The following is a 20,191-nucleotide window of genomic DNA, read 5'->3' on the forward strand; positions in this document are numbered from 1 at the left end:
CCCGTCATGTTCCCAGCGCCCCTGGTAATGACGCGCTCGTATCTCCCCAGCAATGGGAGCGGAGAAGAAGCTGCTGCAAATCAAAGATGCGTTCGAGATGGCTCAGAAACCTCATCAGAACCATGCAAAGCTAGTGGCAGCCTTGAAGCGTACCTACAATCAGGTGAGTATCCTAGGGGTTGTCCACAGGAGGAATAGAGGTGGGGAAAACACATTTTAAAATGCTAATTGAACTGCGGACCATCACCAACCTCCACACCTTCGAGTCTACACTACAGCATAAAATTGAAATTATTAAAACTGGTTTTATAAAATCGATTTTACGCATCCACACTAGGGCACATTAATTCAGTGGTGTGCGTCCATGGTCCTAGGCTACTATCGATTTCCGGAGCGGTGCACTCTGGGTAGCTCAGTAAAAGAATGAGACCAATAACTTCGATTTCCGTCCACACTAACCCTAAATCGATATAGTAATATCGATTTTAGGGTTACTCGTCTCGTTGGGGAGGAGTACAGAAATCGATTTTAAGAGCCTTGTAGTGTGGACGGTTACAGGGTTAAATCGATTTAACGCTGTTTAAATCGATTTAACACTGTAGTGTGGACCAGGCCTAAGTGCAACTTGTGCTTCTTTTGTGTGGCCTAGTGGACAGAGCACTGGACTCAGGAGAACTGAGGTCAAGTCCCAGCTCTGTCACTGGCCTTCTCGGTGACCATGGGCAAGTCACTTCCCTGCCCCATGCCTCAGTTTCCTCATCGGTAGAATAGGGATAATACTGACTCCCTTTATAAAACATTTTGAGCTATGTGGATGAAAAACAAACTAAGTATTATTATTTGACCTTGTTTTCTCTAACATGCATAGCAGCGTGTACATTTAAAAAGCTAAACCAAAGCTCTGTCAAAAAACAGTACGCTGCTGTCATAACATTTCTTCCCAGATCTGGACCTTAGCGTCCAAAATATGGGTGTTAGCATGAAAACCTCCAAGCTTAGTTACCAGCTTAGACCTGGTAATTGCTGCCACCAGCCAGGAATTATACAGTGCCTAGCTCACTGTGATCTCCCCAGAACCTTCCCTGGGGGACCCCAAGACTCAGATTCCTTGAATCTCACAACAAAGGGGAATAAACCATTTCCCTTCCCCCTCCTCCCCTCCAGGTGTTCCCTCCCTGGGTTCCTGGAGAGATATACAGAAGCAAGCTCTGTGAATCTAAACAAAGGGATTCCACCCTCCCTGCTTCAAGTCCTGGAAACACAAGCACCGAGAGATCTAACCTCTCTCCCCCCTCACCCAGAGGGTATGCAAAGTCAGGCTTAGTAAATCTAACACAAAGAGATTTTCCCCCCTGACTTCTTCCTCCCACCAATCCCCTGGTGAGCTGCAGACTCAATTCCCTGGAGTCCCTACTAAAGAAAAACTCCAACAGGTCTTAAAAAGAAAGCTTTATATAAAAAGAATGAAAAAGGACATAAAATGGTCTCTGTATCCAGGTGACAATATACAGGGTCAGTTGCTTAAAGGAAAAAAATGAACAAACAGCCTTATCCAAAAAGAATACAATTTAAAACATTCCAGCAACTACACACATGTAAATACAAAAGAAAACAATATAAACCTATTGTCTTACTATCCTTGTACTTACAACTTGGAAACAGAAGATTAGAAAGCCTGGAGATAGAAAAATCACTCTCAGAGCCGAGAGGGTCACCGAACCAAGACAAAGAACAAAGAACTCACACCCAAAACTTCCCTCCGCCCAGATTTGAAAAAGTCTTGTTTCCCGATTGGTCCTCTGGTCAGGTGTTTGGTTCCCTGTGTTAACCCTTTACAGGTAAAAGAACATTAACCCATAGCTATCTGTTTATGACAGCTGCACTGCACACGCAGTTCTCCCCCAGGGAGGAAGATGAGAGAGAGAGAGAATGAACAACATATGACCGATATCACTCACATTGTCTAATGCACTATTGGAAAGTACTCTGGCACTACAGAGATGAAGTGGTATAAGAACCTCTGTAGACTGGTGTAGACAAACCAAGTTGTAGTTTTAACATTTTAGCTTCTTGAGCTGAACTTACAGGGGAGTCTAGATTTCAAACTATGGTATAAATTGTGACAGCTCAGTTACTAAGCAGGACATTTTGCTAAGCAGCACATTATACAGTGGATCTGTGCTTACTGTTTTAGACCTATAAGGACCTAAATGGGAGCTGCCTATCTGAGACACCACCTCTTTGCTTTTCTGTGATAATGTCATGGAAAGATTGTTAACGTTCTGTGTTTGATATATTTCAGTTGAAGGATAAGATGGTTTTTCGTGAGGAGTTTGTTCATTACCTTAAGTATCCTATGATAATCTACAAGCGGGAACCAGCAGTGGAACAAGTGATAAATTTTGCAGCTAAGTTTGTTACTTCATTTGATCAGCTGGAGAAAGAAGATGGTAATGAGGAAGAAGAAGAAAACTCACTTCTGAGTTATTTGTTTAATTTTCTGCTTGAGGTACCATGACAACATTTATCAAATTATTAATGTGATGGTGAAATCTCCATCTGAGGGGAAATCTTGGCATGGTAATGTACTTACCAAGTGAACATTATATGAATCTAAGGCCTGGTCTAAACTTAAGTTTTACCGGCTCAGGTAGGTTAGGGGAGGTTTTTTTATTATTATTATTTTTGCCTGATGTAGCTATGCCAGTTAAAGCCCCAGTGCAAATGCACTCAGATCTGTATAAAAGTTCTTATACCAGTATCATTTATGCCAGTTCCCCAAATAGGCATAAACTACACCTCTACCCCGCTATAACACGACCCGATATAACACAGGTTCGCATATAGTACAGTAGCAGCGGGGTACCAGCAGCTCTTTAAAGGGTCTGGGGCTCCAGCTGTTGCAGGGAGCCTAGTGCCCTTTAAATCACCACTGGAGCCCTGCTGCCGCTACCTCGGGCTGCAGCAGCGGGGCTCGGGCAGCGCTTTAAAAGGCCTGGGGCTTCTTGCAGCCAGAGCCCCGGGCTTTTAAAATCACCGCTGCAGCCCTGCCACCACTATCCTGATATAACAGCATTTAATCTATAATGCGGTAGGGATTTTTGGCTCCCCATGACCGTGTTATATCTGGGTAGAGGTGTATATTGATTATAAGCACGGCCATACAGATATATTATGTCTGCACTAGGAGAGTTTTGCTGGTTTAAGTATACCAGTGTAGTTAAACCAGCAAAACCTTCTCATGTAGATCTTGTCTAAATAGGACATTCATTACTGTACTATTTTATTATTATTTTAATTAAATTTAATTTCCAGTAAGAAGAAATCACAAATAAGTATGTTTGCTTTTGAAATTGGTAGCTTCAGAAGACTAAAAAACGTGTTTTTTTGGGAAGGGACTGTTCATGTCACTATGATGGCCAATCAAAATTGGTACTACTAATTGCTACTAAAACAAAATGTTTTTTCCCCACATTTTCAAAGAACAATCAAGCTCTTTGTATTCAGTTTTGGTTCATTGGGGGCTGTGAGAAAGCACATTATAGTTATAGTTAGTGTTGTATTATATTTTTTAGGAAATACTTGTTCTTTTGTAGCTTAATGCCCAAATCCTACAAAGACTTAGCTTAATTTTACTACCATGATTTCTGCCTTAATGCTCACAATAATAAAGTTAAGCATATGTGTAAGTCTTTATAGATATATAGCCTAAGTTGTGATTTGTTGTCTATAGAGTAAAAATGTGTATTTGTTGTGTACTCGCAACAAATTAAGTAGCTCTACATCAGTATCTATGTGTGATGTAAAGATGAGAGAAAGTTATACATGACTTGTTTATTATATCGTAATTGTGGTCAAAATCATAACCCTTTGGCCACTGTCTTGATGACTTTTGTTTTTAGTCTCACAGTGCGAACAGCCATGCTGTTAGACTTCGAGTGTGCCAGCTTGTTAATAAGCTTTTGGGAAGTATGCCAGAAAATGCCCAGATTGATGATGATCTCTTTGATAAAATTAATGAAGCCATGCTAATTAGACTGAAGGATAAGATTCCAAATGTGAGACTCCAGGCTGTACTGGCATTGGCTAGACTTCAGGATCCCAATGATGAGAACTGTCCTGTGGTTAATGGTGTGTTTATATACTTATTATAATCTTTCTTTTAGTAAGCACAGTTGACTTAATCTCTTCTAAATTTTCTTTGTAAGTACTGACTAAACCTGTAATACTATACAAAAATGTAGCTTATTTGTTTATTAATTCTATCAGTGCAATAGTGTGTGTGTTTGTGTTTGTATAGAGAGAGAGAATGAATATATATATATATAAATAGAATAGAAAATCTTTGAATAAGTACATTTTAAATGTTACAGAACATATTAAACTAGTTAACCTAGTAGCATAAAGGGTCATATAGAAAAACACAAATCAAAATAAAGATTTTAGCCTAAGAGATTGCCAGCAAAAAGGTCAAACCAAGTAGCTCTCAGTAATATTGCATGGTCAAATAACAGACATTTAAAATGCCCCCAAAAGGACGAGAGAAATGAGATTAACAGATAAAGTAATGCAAAGTAAAAAATCAGGATAAGCCTGCCAAAACAAGTGAGCTTTTTGTTGTGCCTGAAGTCAACTGGTGAAGATTGCAGTCCTTGTATATGGGAGAGTTCCACAATAAAAGACCCTGCTTGAGGCTTGGTCTTGAGGGAAGCTGAGGGCTGGGACTCTGACACAAAAGGTCATTGCTTGTTATAGTTAGGGCTTAGAGTGTTCTACAAAGTGCCTACAGCATAAGGGATATACAGAGAGAATTTTTAATTGATTTGAACTATTTCTCACCTTGTGTTTGCAGGCATCTCGTAGATGGGTTTTCTTTTATTGTATGAATATTTTGTAAGAAACACAGTGCTAATGACTGATATTTTCTTTTCAGTTTACAATGCTTTGCTTGAAAATGATTCAAATGCAGAAGTGAGGCGTGCAGTGTTGTCATGTATTGCCCCATCAGCTAAGACTTTGCCAAAAATTGTAGGCCGCACTATGGATGTAAAAGAGGCTGTCAGGAAACTGGCATATGAGGTAAACAGGTCTCTTAATTTCAGTTCCAAGATTTTAAGAGATTTAGTGTGTGTTTTTATAAAACTTATAAGGTATTTCCAGTAAAAAAAGTAGCTAAAATGGTTAGTATGTTCAGTTACCAGAAAAGTCACTGCATAAGAGAGTGATACATTAAAGGAATTTTTCAGCTAGCATCTCCTGAATCTTTAGAAAAAGTAGTCAGTTTTTTCCTTCATGATATAACCTTTGTGCAACTCCATTGTAAAAAGTAGTGTATGGTAGAGTACATGGGGTCTAGAGCCCAGCTCTTCAGGAACAGAAAGCATAAATAGTCCATCCCCCTACTACCTGTTAGTCTCTACCCATCAGCAGGTGTAGCTGTGAATCAAACTTTATATCTGTGTATATATAGATATTGTTTCCTAAAACCTGGCTGTTGGTGTGGTACTTGTTTGGAGTGCTTTTTGTACTATTGTAATATGAATGACTAGTAATAATATTGTGGTGACACCCACATGTGCTAAGTTCTGTAAAACACAGAAGAGAAAACGCTTCCTGTCTCAAAGAGCTTACAGTCTGAAGGAGAAGAAACTATCACATAAAAGCAAATATTTGGGATGATGACTAACAAATGTTAATTATATCTGAAATAGTTTCTGTCTTATAGAGTCCCTCAATAATCTAAATTGTTTGTGGACTTGGAAGAAAAAAAATTGGGTTTAAGTAATGTAGCAGTCTTGTATCTATCATTGTAGATGGGTTTGGCTTCTCTGTTTAGTGCTTTAAATGAAAGTGCTCTTAATTAGAGTGTTACTTGTGAATCTTTTCCGTTAAGCCAAGAAGGAAAGAAGACTTAAGCTCCAATTCTGCACTGGGAACTAAGCAGAGCTGTGTTGAAGAAAAATGTGTGTGTCGGAGGGGGGGTGGGGGGGTGCAAGGGAGGGGTGAAGGGAAGGTCCAGCTGTTCAGTTAAGAATCAGTGCCTTATTAGTGTGTCTAGGATTATGGAAAGAGGGCTGACTTATAGTTGCTGTAGAAACAATAAATCACTGTTTTTCAAACTTTTGTACTGGTGACCCCTTTCACATAGCAAGCCTCTGAGGTGATCCCCTCTTATAAATTAAAAACACATTCTTATATATTTAAAATTATAAATGCTAGAGGCAAAACAGGGTTTGGAGTGGAAGCTGACAGCTTCCATGTAATGACCTCGTGACCCCCCTGAGGGATCCCGACCCCCAGTTTGAGAACCCCTGCAATAAATTAATTTTCTAACTGTGTGTGTTTAAATTCTTAAATATTCTGTTAAGATTTTTAGCATTCAGAACCATGATGAGAGTTTGAGGTGTTGAATTTCAAGTTGCTGGATGTAATTTGTAGACACACATTTGATGGTCAAATACCAATGTTTGCTTAATATTTTTTTAAGGTTTTGGCAGAAAAAGTTCACATGAGAGCTTTGTCCATAGCTCAGAGAGTAAAACTATTGCAGCAAGGACTGAATGACAGATCTGGTGAGAGAAATATTTGAATTTCTGAGTGTATTTTGGCTTATAGGGTATCCATTCCTTTCTTAAATGTTTATTTTTCAGGTATTTAAAAAAATACTCTAAAAGATAATGTGGAAGATATAATATAGAAGCCGCCTGAAGTGAGCGCCACCTGGAGCCCACCTCCCCTCCCGCGCCCCAACACCCTGCCCAGCCCGGAGCCCTCTTCCACACCCAAACTCCCTTCTGAAGTCTGCAACCCAACCTCCTGCCCCATCCCAGAGCCCCTTCACACACTCCAAACCCCTTGTCCACAGCCTGGAGCCACTTCCTTCACTCCAAACCCCTTATCCCCAGCCTCACCCCCTCCCAAACCCCTGGGCCAGCCCAGAGCCCTCTCCCGCACCCCAAATTCCTCATTCACGATCCCACCCCAGAGTCCACACCCCAAGCCAGAGCTCGTACCCCAAACTCCTCCCCCAGCCCAGTGAAAATGAGTGAATGGTGGGGGAGAGTGAGTAACGGAGGGAGGGGATGGAGTGAGTAGAGGAGGGGTGTCTGAGAAGAGGTGTGGCAGGGCAAGGGTGTTTGGTTTTCTGCAAATAGTTGGAAACTCTAGTTTTTCTAGATGTGTTGAGCAGAGTAAACTCAGTCCATAACTTTAGCATTACACTCTAGATAGATTATTAGATCTGATGCTAAATTCAGAAGAGCAGTTCTGCAATCCTTGTTTATCTTGCTGTAGCTAGCACTTCTCAGACCTTCCTATTAATTTGGGAAATGCTAGGTATATACCACAAGTAGGTCTGTATGGACACAGATTTAAAAAAGGAGTTACTTTATGGTAATTGTGGTTCTTCAAGCTGTTTTATCCATGTCTCATGTATCTCTCTGTCCCCACTCCTTTGGAGTTCATTTCTTTTGATATTTGGAATGTATGAGGGAATCGAGAGGTTGGGGTGCTCTGCTGTATGTCGTCTCATGGGGGAGAAGAAGCACAGAAACATGCAAAACACAAGCATGGCCAGCAGAACACGGCTGGTCAAGAGATTGTAATCTCACACACCTGCTGTTTGTGCACACCACAAGTGGGATCCACACAGACAAAACATCTAGAAGGACTACAGTTCTCATAATAACATAGGAATTGCCATATTGGGTCAGACCCAGGGTCCATTTTGCCCAGTATCCTGTCTTCTGACAATGGCTGGCCCAGATACTTCAGAGGGAATGAACAGAACAGGGCAGTCAAAGGTTTAGGGACAGCCAGACCATGGGGTAACATGACCATCTTAACTGATAGCCATTGGTGGATCTCTCCACCATTCCTTACAGTAATGTAAGTAACTGCTCCTTTTCTACAGTAGTACCATATCAATTTTTGTTTCCTTATGGTCTTCATGTATGCGTTAGTTTCTAAGACCCCTGGAGTACCAAAAGTATGTGGGAAATATACGTAATCCTATGAATATAGATTCAATTCTTCTATGAATAGATGCTGTTAAGGAGGTGGTGCAGAAGAAACTTCTTCAAGCCTGGTTACGGTTGACTGAGGGGGATGTCCTAGAATTGCTTCACCGGTTGGATGTAGAAAACTGCCCCAACGTGGCTGTCTCAGTGCTTAATGCCTTGTTTTCATTATCTCCACTTAGTAACTTAGTTCAAAACTGCAAAAACCTTGATAACAGGTATGTGAATCAGCCCTGTGTATCTAAAAGATTTAAAATTTTTTCATTCACCTTTCAGCATGGGATTTCAGTTTGAGGCCTTTTTAATGGGAAAGGAGAAACTGTTCTATGTGCTGGGAAGTGAAGTCAGTGAACATTGTTGTGATTATTATACTTTTGACCATCTTTAATGTCTGTCTTCTCTTTTTTTTTAATTGTTATTTAAAAGGGCCAGTTTCACAAAGTTTAAAACATTTGAGCCAAATCAGCTAGGAGAATTTAAATAGAAAAATGTCAGTGATAATTAGAAAGTGTTTGTTTAAGAACATGTTACTACATGCCCAAGGAGCCACAATCCCACTATTGAGAGAGAAGGCTACACTGGTTAACAGAATAGCCTGACTTAAAGGGGAAGTTCAAGCAGCATACAAAATAATATACAGCAAAAGGAAAAAAGGGGAAGTTGATAGCAATGAATGTATAGTAGAAACTGGAAATTGTAGAAAATTGATAAGGGAAGCAAAAGGTCACAAGGCTAACACTATAGTCAGCAGAATTAAGGACCGTAAGGGGGAGAGGTGTGTATTTTTTTTTTAAAGCATTATGAACAAAACGAACCTTAACAACAGTAATTGTCCTTACTCAATGGAAGTGGCAGAATTGTCAATAATGCAGAAGTGTTTAATAAATTGTTCTGTTTTTTTCCCCAAATGCAAATCATGTCCGATTCAATGAGTATGAAATACTTTCATTCCAATAGTAGCTTTGGAGGATATTAAATGGCAGCAACTAAAGTTATATGTTTTTAAATCAGCAGCTCTGGATAACTTGCATCCAAGAGTTTTAAAAGAGCTGGCTGAGGAGTTATCTGAATTGCTAATGCAGGGGGTCCCCTGTATATATCTGGGTTGCATTATTGAAAAGAGCAATGGATACTGAAATGACGTATACAGGGGAATTTTTCCCCATAAGAAATAATGGAATGGGTGGGAGGCATTCACAATGTCCACTACACTCGCCTATGACAATGCTCTTTTCATCTAAACTGTAGCTTTTTACAATGATAGGTTACACATTACACATTTTACACACAAAACATTGAATAAAATTAATATAGAACTCTGCTAACACTGTTCAAACACACAGAACATTTTAATACAGTAATACAGTATAAAAATGTCAATTACATTAAACTTAGGTAGGAGTGGTGGCTAAGTTTTCATGTGCTGGCTTTTCCGTGGCTGTCTTTTTGGTTGCAGAGGTCTTAAAAAAGGATTTTTATCGACGTCTGCTCTCCTGCATGAATCTTTGAATGCTAGATCTCCCTGTAGCAAGCCACTGCATCATTGAGAGCCCTGGAGACTTTGGCAGACCGTTCCTCTGGTCCATAGGCTGCTGCAATGACTTGGTGTTGGGTGGCAAAAATGGGACCTTTACGTTCAAGCAGAGAGCTTCATAGTCCAATTCTTGGGCACTTGTGTTATCCAACAGAAGGAGAATCTTAAAGGCCAACTTTTCCTTCTGACAGTAAGCCTTAAATTCAGGGACAGCATGGTCTACAAACCATTCATGGAAAATATTGTCTCATCCAGGCCTGTTAGAGTTCCAAATCACAGAGAGAGGAAACTTGACGTAGCCCTTCACTGCTCTTAGGTTTTCACTGTGGTAGACAAGCAAGGGCCTCAGCTTGTAATTGCCTTCTACATTTCCCTCAGGTAGAAGGGTTAAGCGGTCTTTTGAGGCTTTGAATCCAGGAGCAGTCTTCTTGTCACGAGAAATATAAGTCTTTGTTGGCATCTTCTTTCAGTAAAGGCCTGTCTTGTTGATGTTAAAAACCTGTTTTGGAGAGTAGCCTCCTTCTGAAACAATTGTGTTTAGCTGCATTGGAAACATTTCAGCTGCTTCTTTATCTGTGCTAGCTGCTTTTCCTGTGAGTTTTACATTATGTAAATTGGCACGCTTCTGAAATCCGTGGAACCACCCATGACTAGAACTGAAGGTCTCCTTTTCTGCTGTTGAGCTCTCCCTTTCTTTCTTTTAAATTGTTATACAGGCTTTTGGCCTTCTCCTGAAACAGGCTTAAACTCACAGGTGTTTTCTTTTCATGGAGGTCATCAATCCAATCAGCCAGCAAACATTCAATTTTCTCCAATGTACTGATTCTCTGTTTCATTATCTTCATTGATGACAATTTTGTAGCACTTCTAGTGCTTTTACGAATTCGATCAGCACTCTTAAAAATTGAGCGTACTGTCGAAGCAGGCAAACTAACAATATGAGCAATGTCGACTGCATGCTCACCTCTTTCAATACACTTTATAACATCTAATTTCACTTCTAATGTTACACTCTGACGTTCCCTTAGACAGGCCCACTCTTAACACTTTGAATGCATTTTGCACCCATGATGGGCACTGTACAGCCACTTAATCTTAGCATTTATGAAGCACTGTTCAAAGGGCTTTATGGAATGTTATCAGATTAATTTTCACAGCAGCCCTGTGGAGTAGGCAGTTATGTACCACTGTCCCCATATGACAGTGGAAGGAGCACTACTTGGGAGGTATACAGGACAGTACTGTACAGGGCTGCCCTGCCTCTTCCTGCCCCCCCCTCCACTCCCACCCCGCCTTATCCCACCCAGTTCCACCCGCTCCTCCAAGCACCCCATCCCCACTCCTCCCTCTTACCCCCTCTCGTGCGCCTCCTGAACACGCCTAATGTCTGATTGGCGGCAGGCAGAAGGCACTGGGAGGGAGGGAGGGGCATGGACACTAGTGCAGTACTGTACTGTACCATAAGGGGAACCAATTCATGTCGGTCCCGATCCGTGCAAACGATGGATATGTGGATCAGGATCAGGACCAACGTGAATCAGAACATGTTTCCCTGTTGATTAGTGATGGATATCCAAAACAACAGATAAAGGGGAGACTTATACTGAGGACCCTCTGTGTTGATTTTTTTTAAAAATTATTTTTAATAAGTCTTGGAACGTTGGGGAAGTCCCAGAGGACTGGAAAAAAGCAAATGTGACAATATTTGAAAGGGTAAATGGGATGATGAATAATTTACTTTGACCTTCGGCGAAATAATGACATGACTGATAAGGGACTCAGTTTAATAAAGAATTAAAAGAGGGTAATATTAATGCCAATCAACATGGGTTTATGGAAAATAGATTTTGCCAAACTAATTTGATATCATTTTTTGATGAGATTACAAGTTTGGTTGATAAAGATGGTAATGTTGATGTAATATACGTAGACTTCTATAAGGCATTTGGCTTGGTACTGCCAGGCATTTTGATTAAGAAACTGCAACAATACAAAAAACTGGCTAACTGATAAGTTTCAAAATTAGACAAGGTGGGTTAGGTTAGGGTTACTATATTTCAGGTTCCCAAAAAGAAGACCCTGTTGGAGCAGGGGGAGAACTGGGAGAGGGTACAGTTGGAGGTGCTTGTGGGGGTACTCACTAGAGGTGAGTAGGCAGTGTTGCTCCCTGTCACTCTGGTGGGTAGGTTGCACAAGCCCAGGATGCAGCAACAGCTGCCAGACAGTGCTTTCCTGTGGGCCCCTCTCCCCAAGACTGAAAGCTGGAGCCTTGCAGGGAGGGGGGAATCCAGCAGCTGTGGCTTGCAGGGGAATGGACCAATCAGCTGCAGATCCTGGAGAGAGACCAATCAGGGCTCTTTCTGACCTGCAGCTTTTCTAGTTTTTAAAAACTTGTACACTTCCTGTTTGAAAACTCTGCCCGAACAGAGAAAAAAGATTTAAAAAAGAGGAAAAACCCAAGGAAAACCCAAATGTATGGTAATCCTAGGTAAGATAATATCTTTTATTGGACTAACTTCTGTTGGTGAGAAAGACGAGCTTTCAAGCTTGTACAAAGTTCTTCCTCAAGTCTGGGAAATGTAGTGAGATGGTCACAGTGAAATACAATGTGGAACCTCAAAATATAATTGTAAAAAGAATCATCACTGAGCTGGTGTCGGTAATGGGCTACCACAGGGATCAGTTCTTGTCCCAATGCTATTTAATATTTCTATCAATAACCTGACCTGGAAGAAAACAAAATAATCACTGAGTATATAAAAAAGGGGAGTGGTAAATAATGAAGTGGACAAGTCACTGATAATGTGTGAGATCTGGATTGTTTGGTTTGGTGGCTTCAAGCAGATGATCTAGGAATAAAGGATGTAGGCCATACTTACGAGATGTGGGAGACTCTATCCTGGAGAGCAGTGAAACTGAAAAGGACTTAGGGCTGGTCTACCCTAGGGGAGGGGATCGATCTAAGATACGCAACTTCAGCTACATGAATAACGTAGCTGAAGTCGAAGTATCTTAGATCAATTTACCTACCGTCCTCACGGCGCTGGATCGATATCCGCAGCTCCCCCTGTCGAGTCCGCTACTGCCGTTTGCGTTAGTGGAGTTCCGGAGTCGACAGGAGCGCGTTTGGGGATCGATATATCGCGTATAGATGAGATGCGATATATTGATCCCCGAGAAATTGATTGCTACCTGCCGATACGGCAGGTAGTGAAGACGTAGCCTTAGAGACTAACACACATTTATTGGGGCATAAGCTTTCGTGGGCTAAAACCCACTTCATCAGATGCATGAAGTGGAAAATACAGTAGGAAGATGTTTATTTTCCACTCCATGCATCTGATGAAGTGGGTTTTAGCCCATGAAAGCTTATGCCCAAATAAATTTTAGTCTTTAAGGTGCCACAAGTACTTTTCATTGTTTTTGCTGGTACAGACTAACATGGCTACCACTCTGAAACCTGAAAAAGACTTAGCAGTTAGGTTGTATAATCAGCTAAATGTGAAGTCCTGGTGCGATGCTGTGGCTAAAGGGCCATTGTGGTCCTTGACCCTATAAATGACTATAGAGTTTGAGTGGGGAAGTTATGTGTGTAGGACTCATATCTTGAAAGATGCATTATGGTGGGTGAGGAATGTTGATCATCATAGCAGTGGAGCAGCTTTTGCATCTATTGTTCTGACAGGGTCTGATACTGCTTTGATTTGGTATGCCCTGGTCTATAGGGAGCTTGCTTCTGATGATGAGGTTGGAGGGGTTGTTTGAAGGCCAGAAAGTGGGGTTCAGGAAAGATGTCTAAATCCTGAAAGAAATATTTCCACTGCAACAATGATCAACACCCTTCACAACACACCTTTCAAGAGCCATGGATCCTACACATGCCTATACTACATGTGGTATTCCTCATCCAGTGCACTAAATGTCCCACTACCCGCTATATGGGTGAAACCAGACAATCACTACGGTCTTGAATGAACTGAGACAGAAAAATGATAAGTCAAAAAACGTTATCACCTGTGGGTGAGCATTTTTCACAAAGTGATCATTCTGTATCTGACCTCTCAGCCCTCATCCTCAAAGGAAACCTACACAACACTTCAAAAAGATGAATATGGGATCTTAAATCCATAATTTAGCTAGACACTTAAAAATCCTGGATTGAACAGAGACACTGGATTTATGGCTTATTACAACAATCTATAACCCACTAACACCCCTGCTTTTTGTGCACCCCTGTGACTGGAGGGGTGTTAATGGGCCACTTCACCTTGAAGAGTCCCTTGAAATGTGTGTTAACTACTTAAACTAAGCCGTCTTTCATCTTCAGAGGGGTAGCCATGTTAATCTGGATCTGTAAAAGCAGCACAGAGTCTTGTGGCACCTTATAGACTAACAGACGTTTTGGAGCATGAGCTTTCTTGGGTGAATACGACATGCATCCGACGAAGTGGATATTCACCCATGAAAGCTCATGCTCCAAAACGTCTGTTAGTCTATAAGGTGCCACAAGACTCTTTGCTGCTTTTACATCTTTCATCTTGTATTTAGGTGTGACACTGAGTACCTTTTCCCAAACCTGAAGAAGAGCTCTGTAAGCACGAAAGCTTGTCTTCTTCACCAACAGAAGTTGGTCCAATAAAAGGTATTATCTCACCCACCTTCTCTGTCTTTTAGGTTTCTAATATTTTAACTGATCTCAGCAGGTTTGTGCATGTGTTTATTTCTCTTTATTTTTAGGAAATTGATTCCAATGGAAGATCTAACTGCTGAGAGTGCTTTATATTGGAGATCCCTTTGTGAGTATCTAAAATCAAAAGGGGAAGAAGGTGAAGCTTTGATGGAGCAGATTTTGTCAGAACCTGCCACATATGCAGATTATCTGTCGAGGTAATTTATATTTAAAAATGCTGAATTACCACGAATGTAGGAAAAACTGCTGAGAATATTTGTTGGGGGTGGTCTACACTACAGATTTAGGTCAGATTACATCAACCTAACCCTGTAAGTGTCTATACTAAAACGTAGCTCCCTCTGATGTAAATGACCCACTACATCAATTTAAGTTCACCTGTGCAACAGGTGTAGTGCTTAGGTCGATATACGTAGGGTGACCCAATGTTTACTCCTGAGGGGAATTCTGTGCCACTCTGTGTGTGCATAATTAATGAGCCGCACATATTTTTAATTTTTTGCGCCATATAATCACACCAGTTTCAATTATTTTTGGTCATTTATTTCAAAATACCTGTCAGCAAGTATGTCCATAACAATATGGGCAACAAAAAAAATTCAGGAAATGTTTTTTGACAAATAGAGTCCTTACTAGGCCTATGAATACAGACCTTTGAGTAATAATTCATTTAAAGTACAATACAGAGATGTTTTCCTGCACCCCTTCCTTAGCAACAGTGCAAAGGCTTGGAGGGAGTCAGGGGTAATGGAGGAGCTGAGGGAGAAGGAAGTAATTGCTCGGAGTCTGGGAGTGAATCGGGGGGGGCAGGGGTTTGTGCACGGGGGGGAGGGAAGTATAGAGCAGGTTTCTATTGTGGGGAGGAAAGGATTGTTAGGGAGTTGGGAAGCCTCCCCCAGGCAGACTCTGACCACAGGCACATCTGTCTCACCCCCATCTCTCCCTGCACCTTCTTCTCTCAGGGCCAATGTGTCCCTGCACCCCACTCCCATTCAGCCCCAGCTCAGTGCTGTCACCCTACTAGCTCCTGTACTCTCGCTCCAGTCTGTCCCTCCCACTAGCTCTTCTGAACGCCAGTCTAGGTGACCATTCAGCAGCCTCATGTGCCCTGCTCTGTCTGTGCCCCCCCCCGTAATGAGGCCTTCGCTTCCCCTCGCAACAAATCAGCCAGAGACCCCTTCTGAGTGCAATCACCAGTGCTTTTTATTTTCAGTGTCAGCTTCCATCACCTTCCGTTTAGAGTCTGCTCCAAACCAGCAACCTGGGGACAGCTAGCTTCTCCAGCCAGCAGGGATGCACAGCCTTTGGCTCCTCCCTTTCCTTTCTCTCCCCCCCCCCCCCCCCGTCCCTTCACTTCCTTCCTGCCAGCCTTATATAGCTCCCTGGATAATGAGGCCCGCAAGTGCTTCTCTTTTAACAATTTGGTATGGCCTACTCAGGCAGCCCCAATTAATACTTCTTAATTGGAACTGGGCTAACAGGGGCCTGGCTCAGGAACTCCTGGCCAGCACCCTGTTAAACACCCCCATATATTGTTCTCGCTCACCTGGCCCTGCATGTTGCTGTGAGAAAAGCAGCCTCTGCTCTCTTCCTCTCCATGGCTGACTGCTCCATCTTGTGAGCCGTCTGTCCTCTTTTCTGGTGCCACAGCAGCCTCTGGTAGGTGAAAGGAGTAATTGCAGCGCCTCTCCATCAGATGGCTCATGTCAAGTGTAAGTACTCTCTTGGCCTATCCAAGGCCGTGATCAAGTGTCGTCTTGTTGGTCTTTTGGCCTTGAGATGAAAACCTTGTCTTGTGTCTCTGGGACTTTGAAGTAAAAGTATTATCTAAGTTATTTCTGTGGAGAAAAAAAACTCTATGGGAGATGAATTCTGTGCATGCGCAGAGACGCAGAATTTCCCCAGGAGTAAATTAAACATCTTTGAACATTCCAGAAAAACCTTATTAAAAGGTTTCAAAGTCAAGGACTCAGAAATTAGGAAATGCCAGATTTAGGATTTTTGTGCAACCTTAGTTTAGTCCCACTGTGCATTTGCATTATGACACAGTCTTTACTTACTTGATCGCATACTAATTTTTCCACAGGACCTCTGCTTCTTTCAGTGCACAAGATGAAATGTGATCTGGGATGTGTGGTGAATTAGGCTGTTGTCCGTAGGACCCCTGCCTCATTTGTTCCAGTAATTGACAACTGTGTGGTAAATGAGGCAGGGAACTTCAGAAAGAGAAAGGATGCTGGTAACATGCTTTAGGAACTTTATAGATTTCAGTTTATTAAATTTATTCATATTTATAAAAGCACTAATCCAGTATGTTGGGTGTAAAATAATGACATGTACATCTTAATTTAAGAGGCCATAAAGGACTTTTTTTCCTTCCTTCCTGACAATGTTCTTCAAACCGTTTCTGTCTTCTCCCCACCAGGAAAAGACTGGAATAAGGTAATCTAGGTTTTGAGACACAGGACGAGAGGTCAGTTACACACTATTAGATCCTTCACAGAGAGACCCCTGTAATTTAAATGATTTAGGTCCCAAAGGGGTAACTTTAAATTTTGCCAAGAAATTAGTTAGCAGCCAGTACAGGTGCTTTTTGCATGAAATTGCTTAATAAGCAGGGAGCTGAATTTTGCAATGGTTTCAGGTTCTAAATGGTCCCCATGGAACACAATCAGAAAAATAGTTGCACCCCTTCTTTTACATCTTGTGTTATAATTTGTGCAGCTGTTGGTTTAAAGTGTCCTCCCATCCTTTCACTACTCCCTGGTCTTATTAATATGGGTTTTGGAAAACCTGAACTACAGCATATGGGCGACATGTGAGCCCCTCCTTCTGGGTGGCTAGCCATGTGGCCCCGACCCTTGCACTCAAGGTCCCACTCCTACTCCTTGACCACTAGAGCCCCAAGTGGCCACCTTCCCCTCCACAGCCAAAGGAGCCCTAGCCGAACTGTCCCAGGCCCCTGGCTGGCACCAGCACTGGGCCATGCCAGTGCTGGGCCCCCAGCACCAGTCCACCCCTAGCACCAAGCCTCCAGATGACAGCAGAGCTGAGTTCCTTCTTGGGCACTGGCATGCAGGAGAGGGCAGAGCAGGGGTTGGCTTATGGGGGTTTAGCCTCTCCATGCCTATTATACTGGCCACCTATGCTGCAACATGTTAAATCTATTATAAATTGTTTTAAAATATAACTTTAGTTTGGACTATGCTGCCCTTATCCATGCTCTAAACTCTCACTTGTGAAGGTCTGTAACTGAATGATCCCAAATGAGTCCTAGGGAATGACAAAAATACAAAGCTGCAAACACTTTTAAAAATGTTTCTTCGTCTTTTTATAATGTCTGTAAGAGATGGAAAATCTTTTAACTGAATCACAACTTCTTCAAAAGTGTTTTCTTTTTAACGGTTGTTCTCCAGGCTAAAAATATTTTATCCTTTGATTTTTTTCACAATTTTTTGAAGTTTTTGAGGGGGGAAAAATGGTTCAGACATTTGAGTATGAGGAAAGTATATTGCAGGATGGGGAGACACTTACCCCATTATAAAGAAATTCTTAAAATTATTTTCTTTAGTAGAGCTAGCACTGAAATGATTAGATTTAGGAAGTTTAAGACTTAGTATTTGGCATAAAAACAGCCTTTCCTGAAAAATGCCTAAGTGTTCTGGAGAAAATGTTTGGATTTGACTTAAGTTTTTGAAAATCACACTTTGTGACCTATACTGTATGTCAAATTTTCTTTTGATGCCAAGGAATGCTCTGCAGAATGTGTGCATAGCCAAGGAATAAAAATGTAGAGAAGCACGGGTTCTAGAAAATCAGGAAATGACTGAGGATACATTTCTCCTTCTGAATATGGACTACCCATCTTTGCCAGCAAATTTTCAGTGTTACTCTATGGTGTTTGTTAGAATGGCTTACTGGGTACTTCTCATATAAATTACTTCCTTAGACTCTGTATATCTGGTATGTGGTATTCAATGCTATAGTTATACTAAATCTTTTTTTTTACTTTTTAAATTGCTCATTTATTTGAGAAATGGTGCATATATATTTAAAGATGGTTATGCCTACACATGAGGGAGAATTAAGCTTGCATATGCAAAATGAACTTTTGTCATTTTCTGCTTCTAACATTTATAGAGATCTCAATGTAGTTTTTTGTGGATTTCATACATTTAAGCTGCTTTATTTGCATGTCTTATAAATGTTCGTCCAGAATTGAATAAATCTTCAAAAAGAAAATACATGAACAATGAACTTCAAATGTTTTATCATTAATATATTGTGATAGTAAAAGATGTAACCTTTTGTTACACAGAAGTAGGAAGGAATACTTTTGTATTTTGACTTTGCAACAGAGATACTGCATTTAATGGTGACTGTTCTTTGTGTTCAGTTACCTTCAGAACATGCCAGTTCTGAGTGAAGAACAAAGGGAAGATTTTTCCTGTATTGAAAACTTGCTGACAAAAGAATTTATAGGTCAGCAGTTGATTCTTATTATAGGCTGCATGGATACCACTGAAGAGGGAGGAAGGTAAGCTTTGTAAAATTGTATGCATGTACAGGTTTGTTTTACTGACTTCTTGGCCTTTACTATGGAAACCCGCTTGCTTGCATCTAGAATGTACTTCTAAAGAAAAAAATGTCAGCCAGTCAAAATATTACAATTCTATGCTGGTTGAAAAATGGCCTCACCTTGCTTAACAGGGTTGCTTCTGAGTATATTCAGAGTCCTAGCTGCTTACTTCAGTGAATCAATACATTTAAAATACTTCTGTTATTAATGGAGACCTAGTACCACCGTGGGAGAGTGAATTCGTTTATTTTCCATTCTGACTTGCTCATAATCATCAGAATTGTTGTCTAAGTTCTAAGTAAACAGCCTCTTCATGAATTGTGATATCAGAAAGAAAAAGACATAGATTCCATTTTAGATCTCAAGCAGATTTTACTATTTTAATTGATACATTAAAACCATCTTTTTACCTGCAACTTGAGCAAACTTGACATGGAAATTATTGAGAGACAATAAGCTTGAAAACCCACAATGCCAAGTTTTTCCTTTTTCCAGATACAACTGCACATTCATTAGTATTGTCGGCGTGACCGTTTTGTTTTGGTTTACTGCATTGTGCAGGCATTGAAGGAATAAAGTTGTTTTGTAGTATTAGACTAGTTAAGACATTTTGCACCTGGAAAGATGAGAGTTTTTAATTAAAGAACTTAAATAGAAGTGTTCTTCACTAATTATAAACGAGTGTTCCTACCCCCTCACTTTTATTTAGATAATAGGTCACACTTCATAGAAAATTTGGTGTCATCTTAGTAAAAGCAGAAGAAAATAATACTGAGTAAAAAAACTGAATAATTCATTAGTGTTCATCTAAGAAAAACCTAGTATTTTACTAGCAAATGTATTTCAAAATAAATAAAGTAGATTAAATCTTAGCTATTGAGTGTTTCCCCAGTATTTTAAGGAAGGAGGGTGTAATTTGAAAAAGAGTAAAACGTCACTTTTTTTAAAAAAAACACAGGAAGCGTCTACTGGCTGTCTTGCAGGAGATTCTTATTCTACCTACTACTTCAACATCCCTTATATCTTCACTTGTCGAGAGATTGCTCAGCATTCTCAAAGATGATGACAGGAGAATTCATACTGTAAGTAGTTTTATTTGTTTTTAGGCCATGTAACAGACAGCTTTGACAGATTATTGTAATGGAAGTGGCAGCAACCACTATAGTTACTTCTGCAAAAACATGTCATTCTGGTCCTCTCTTCCAGCCTTGTCTCATTTTCACCATGCACCCTAAGATATGTGAACTCTGAAGTTAAATAAGCCATGTGCACACCCACAATCTAGAATGTATGATTTCTAAACATTGATGGGTTGTTTTTGAAAATACCACTAAATTTAAAAAGTGGTGCCCTTTGACAAACTGCAGTAT

General features: G+C 40.7%; 1 protein-coding gene across 2 annotated transcripts in view; it reads left to right on the forward strand.

Annotated features, from left to right (window-relative positions):
* The window catches only part of NCAPG (non-SMC condensin I complex subunit G), a 39,346-nt gene that overhangs the window by 496 nt on the left and 18,659 nt on the right, over positions 1 to 20,191 (forward strand). The window contains exons 2-10 of one of the 2 annotated variants that reach the window (XM_030565407.1): positions 51 to 163; positions 2,303 to 2,509; positions 3,903 to 4,131; positions 4,934 to 5,079; positions 6,488 to 6,572; positions 8,044 to 8,236; positions 14,290 to 14,439; positions 18,639 to 18,779; positions 19,780 to 19,903. In XM_030565407.1, coding sequence (XP_030421267.1) covers positions 53 to 163; positions 2,303 to 2,509; positions 3,903 to 4,131; positions 4,934 to 5,079; positions 6,488 to 6,572; positions 8,044 to 8,236; positions 14,290 to 14,439; positions 18,639 to 18,779; positions 19,780 to 19,903 — 1,386 coding nt within the window. In that variant the 5' untranslated portion in view covers positions 51 to 52. The remainder of the gene's footprint in view (positions 1 to 50; positions 164 to 2,302; positions 2,510 to 3,902; positions 4,132 to 4,933; positions 5,080 to 6,487; positions 6,573 to 8,043; positions 8,237 to 14,289; positions 14,440 to 18,638; positions 18,780 to 19,779; positions 19,904 to 20,191) is intronic. The other variant, XM_030565408.1, reaches the window with a different exon arrangement.

This window comes from Gopherus evgoodei, chromosome 5 (assembly GCF_007399415.2).
Source record: "Gopherus evgoodei ecotype Sinaloan lineage chromosome 5, rGopEvg1_v1.p, whole genome shotgun sequence".
In the NCBI taxonomy this organism is placed as follows: Eukaryota; Metazoa; Chordata; order Testudines; family Testudinidae; genus Gopherus; species Gopherus evgoodei.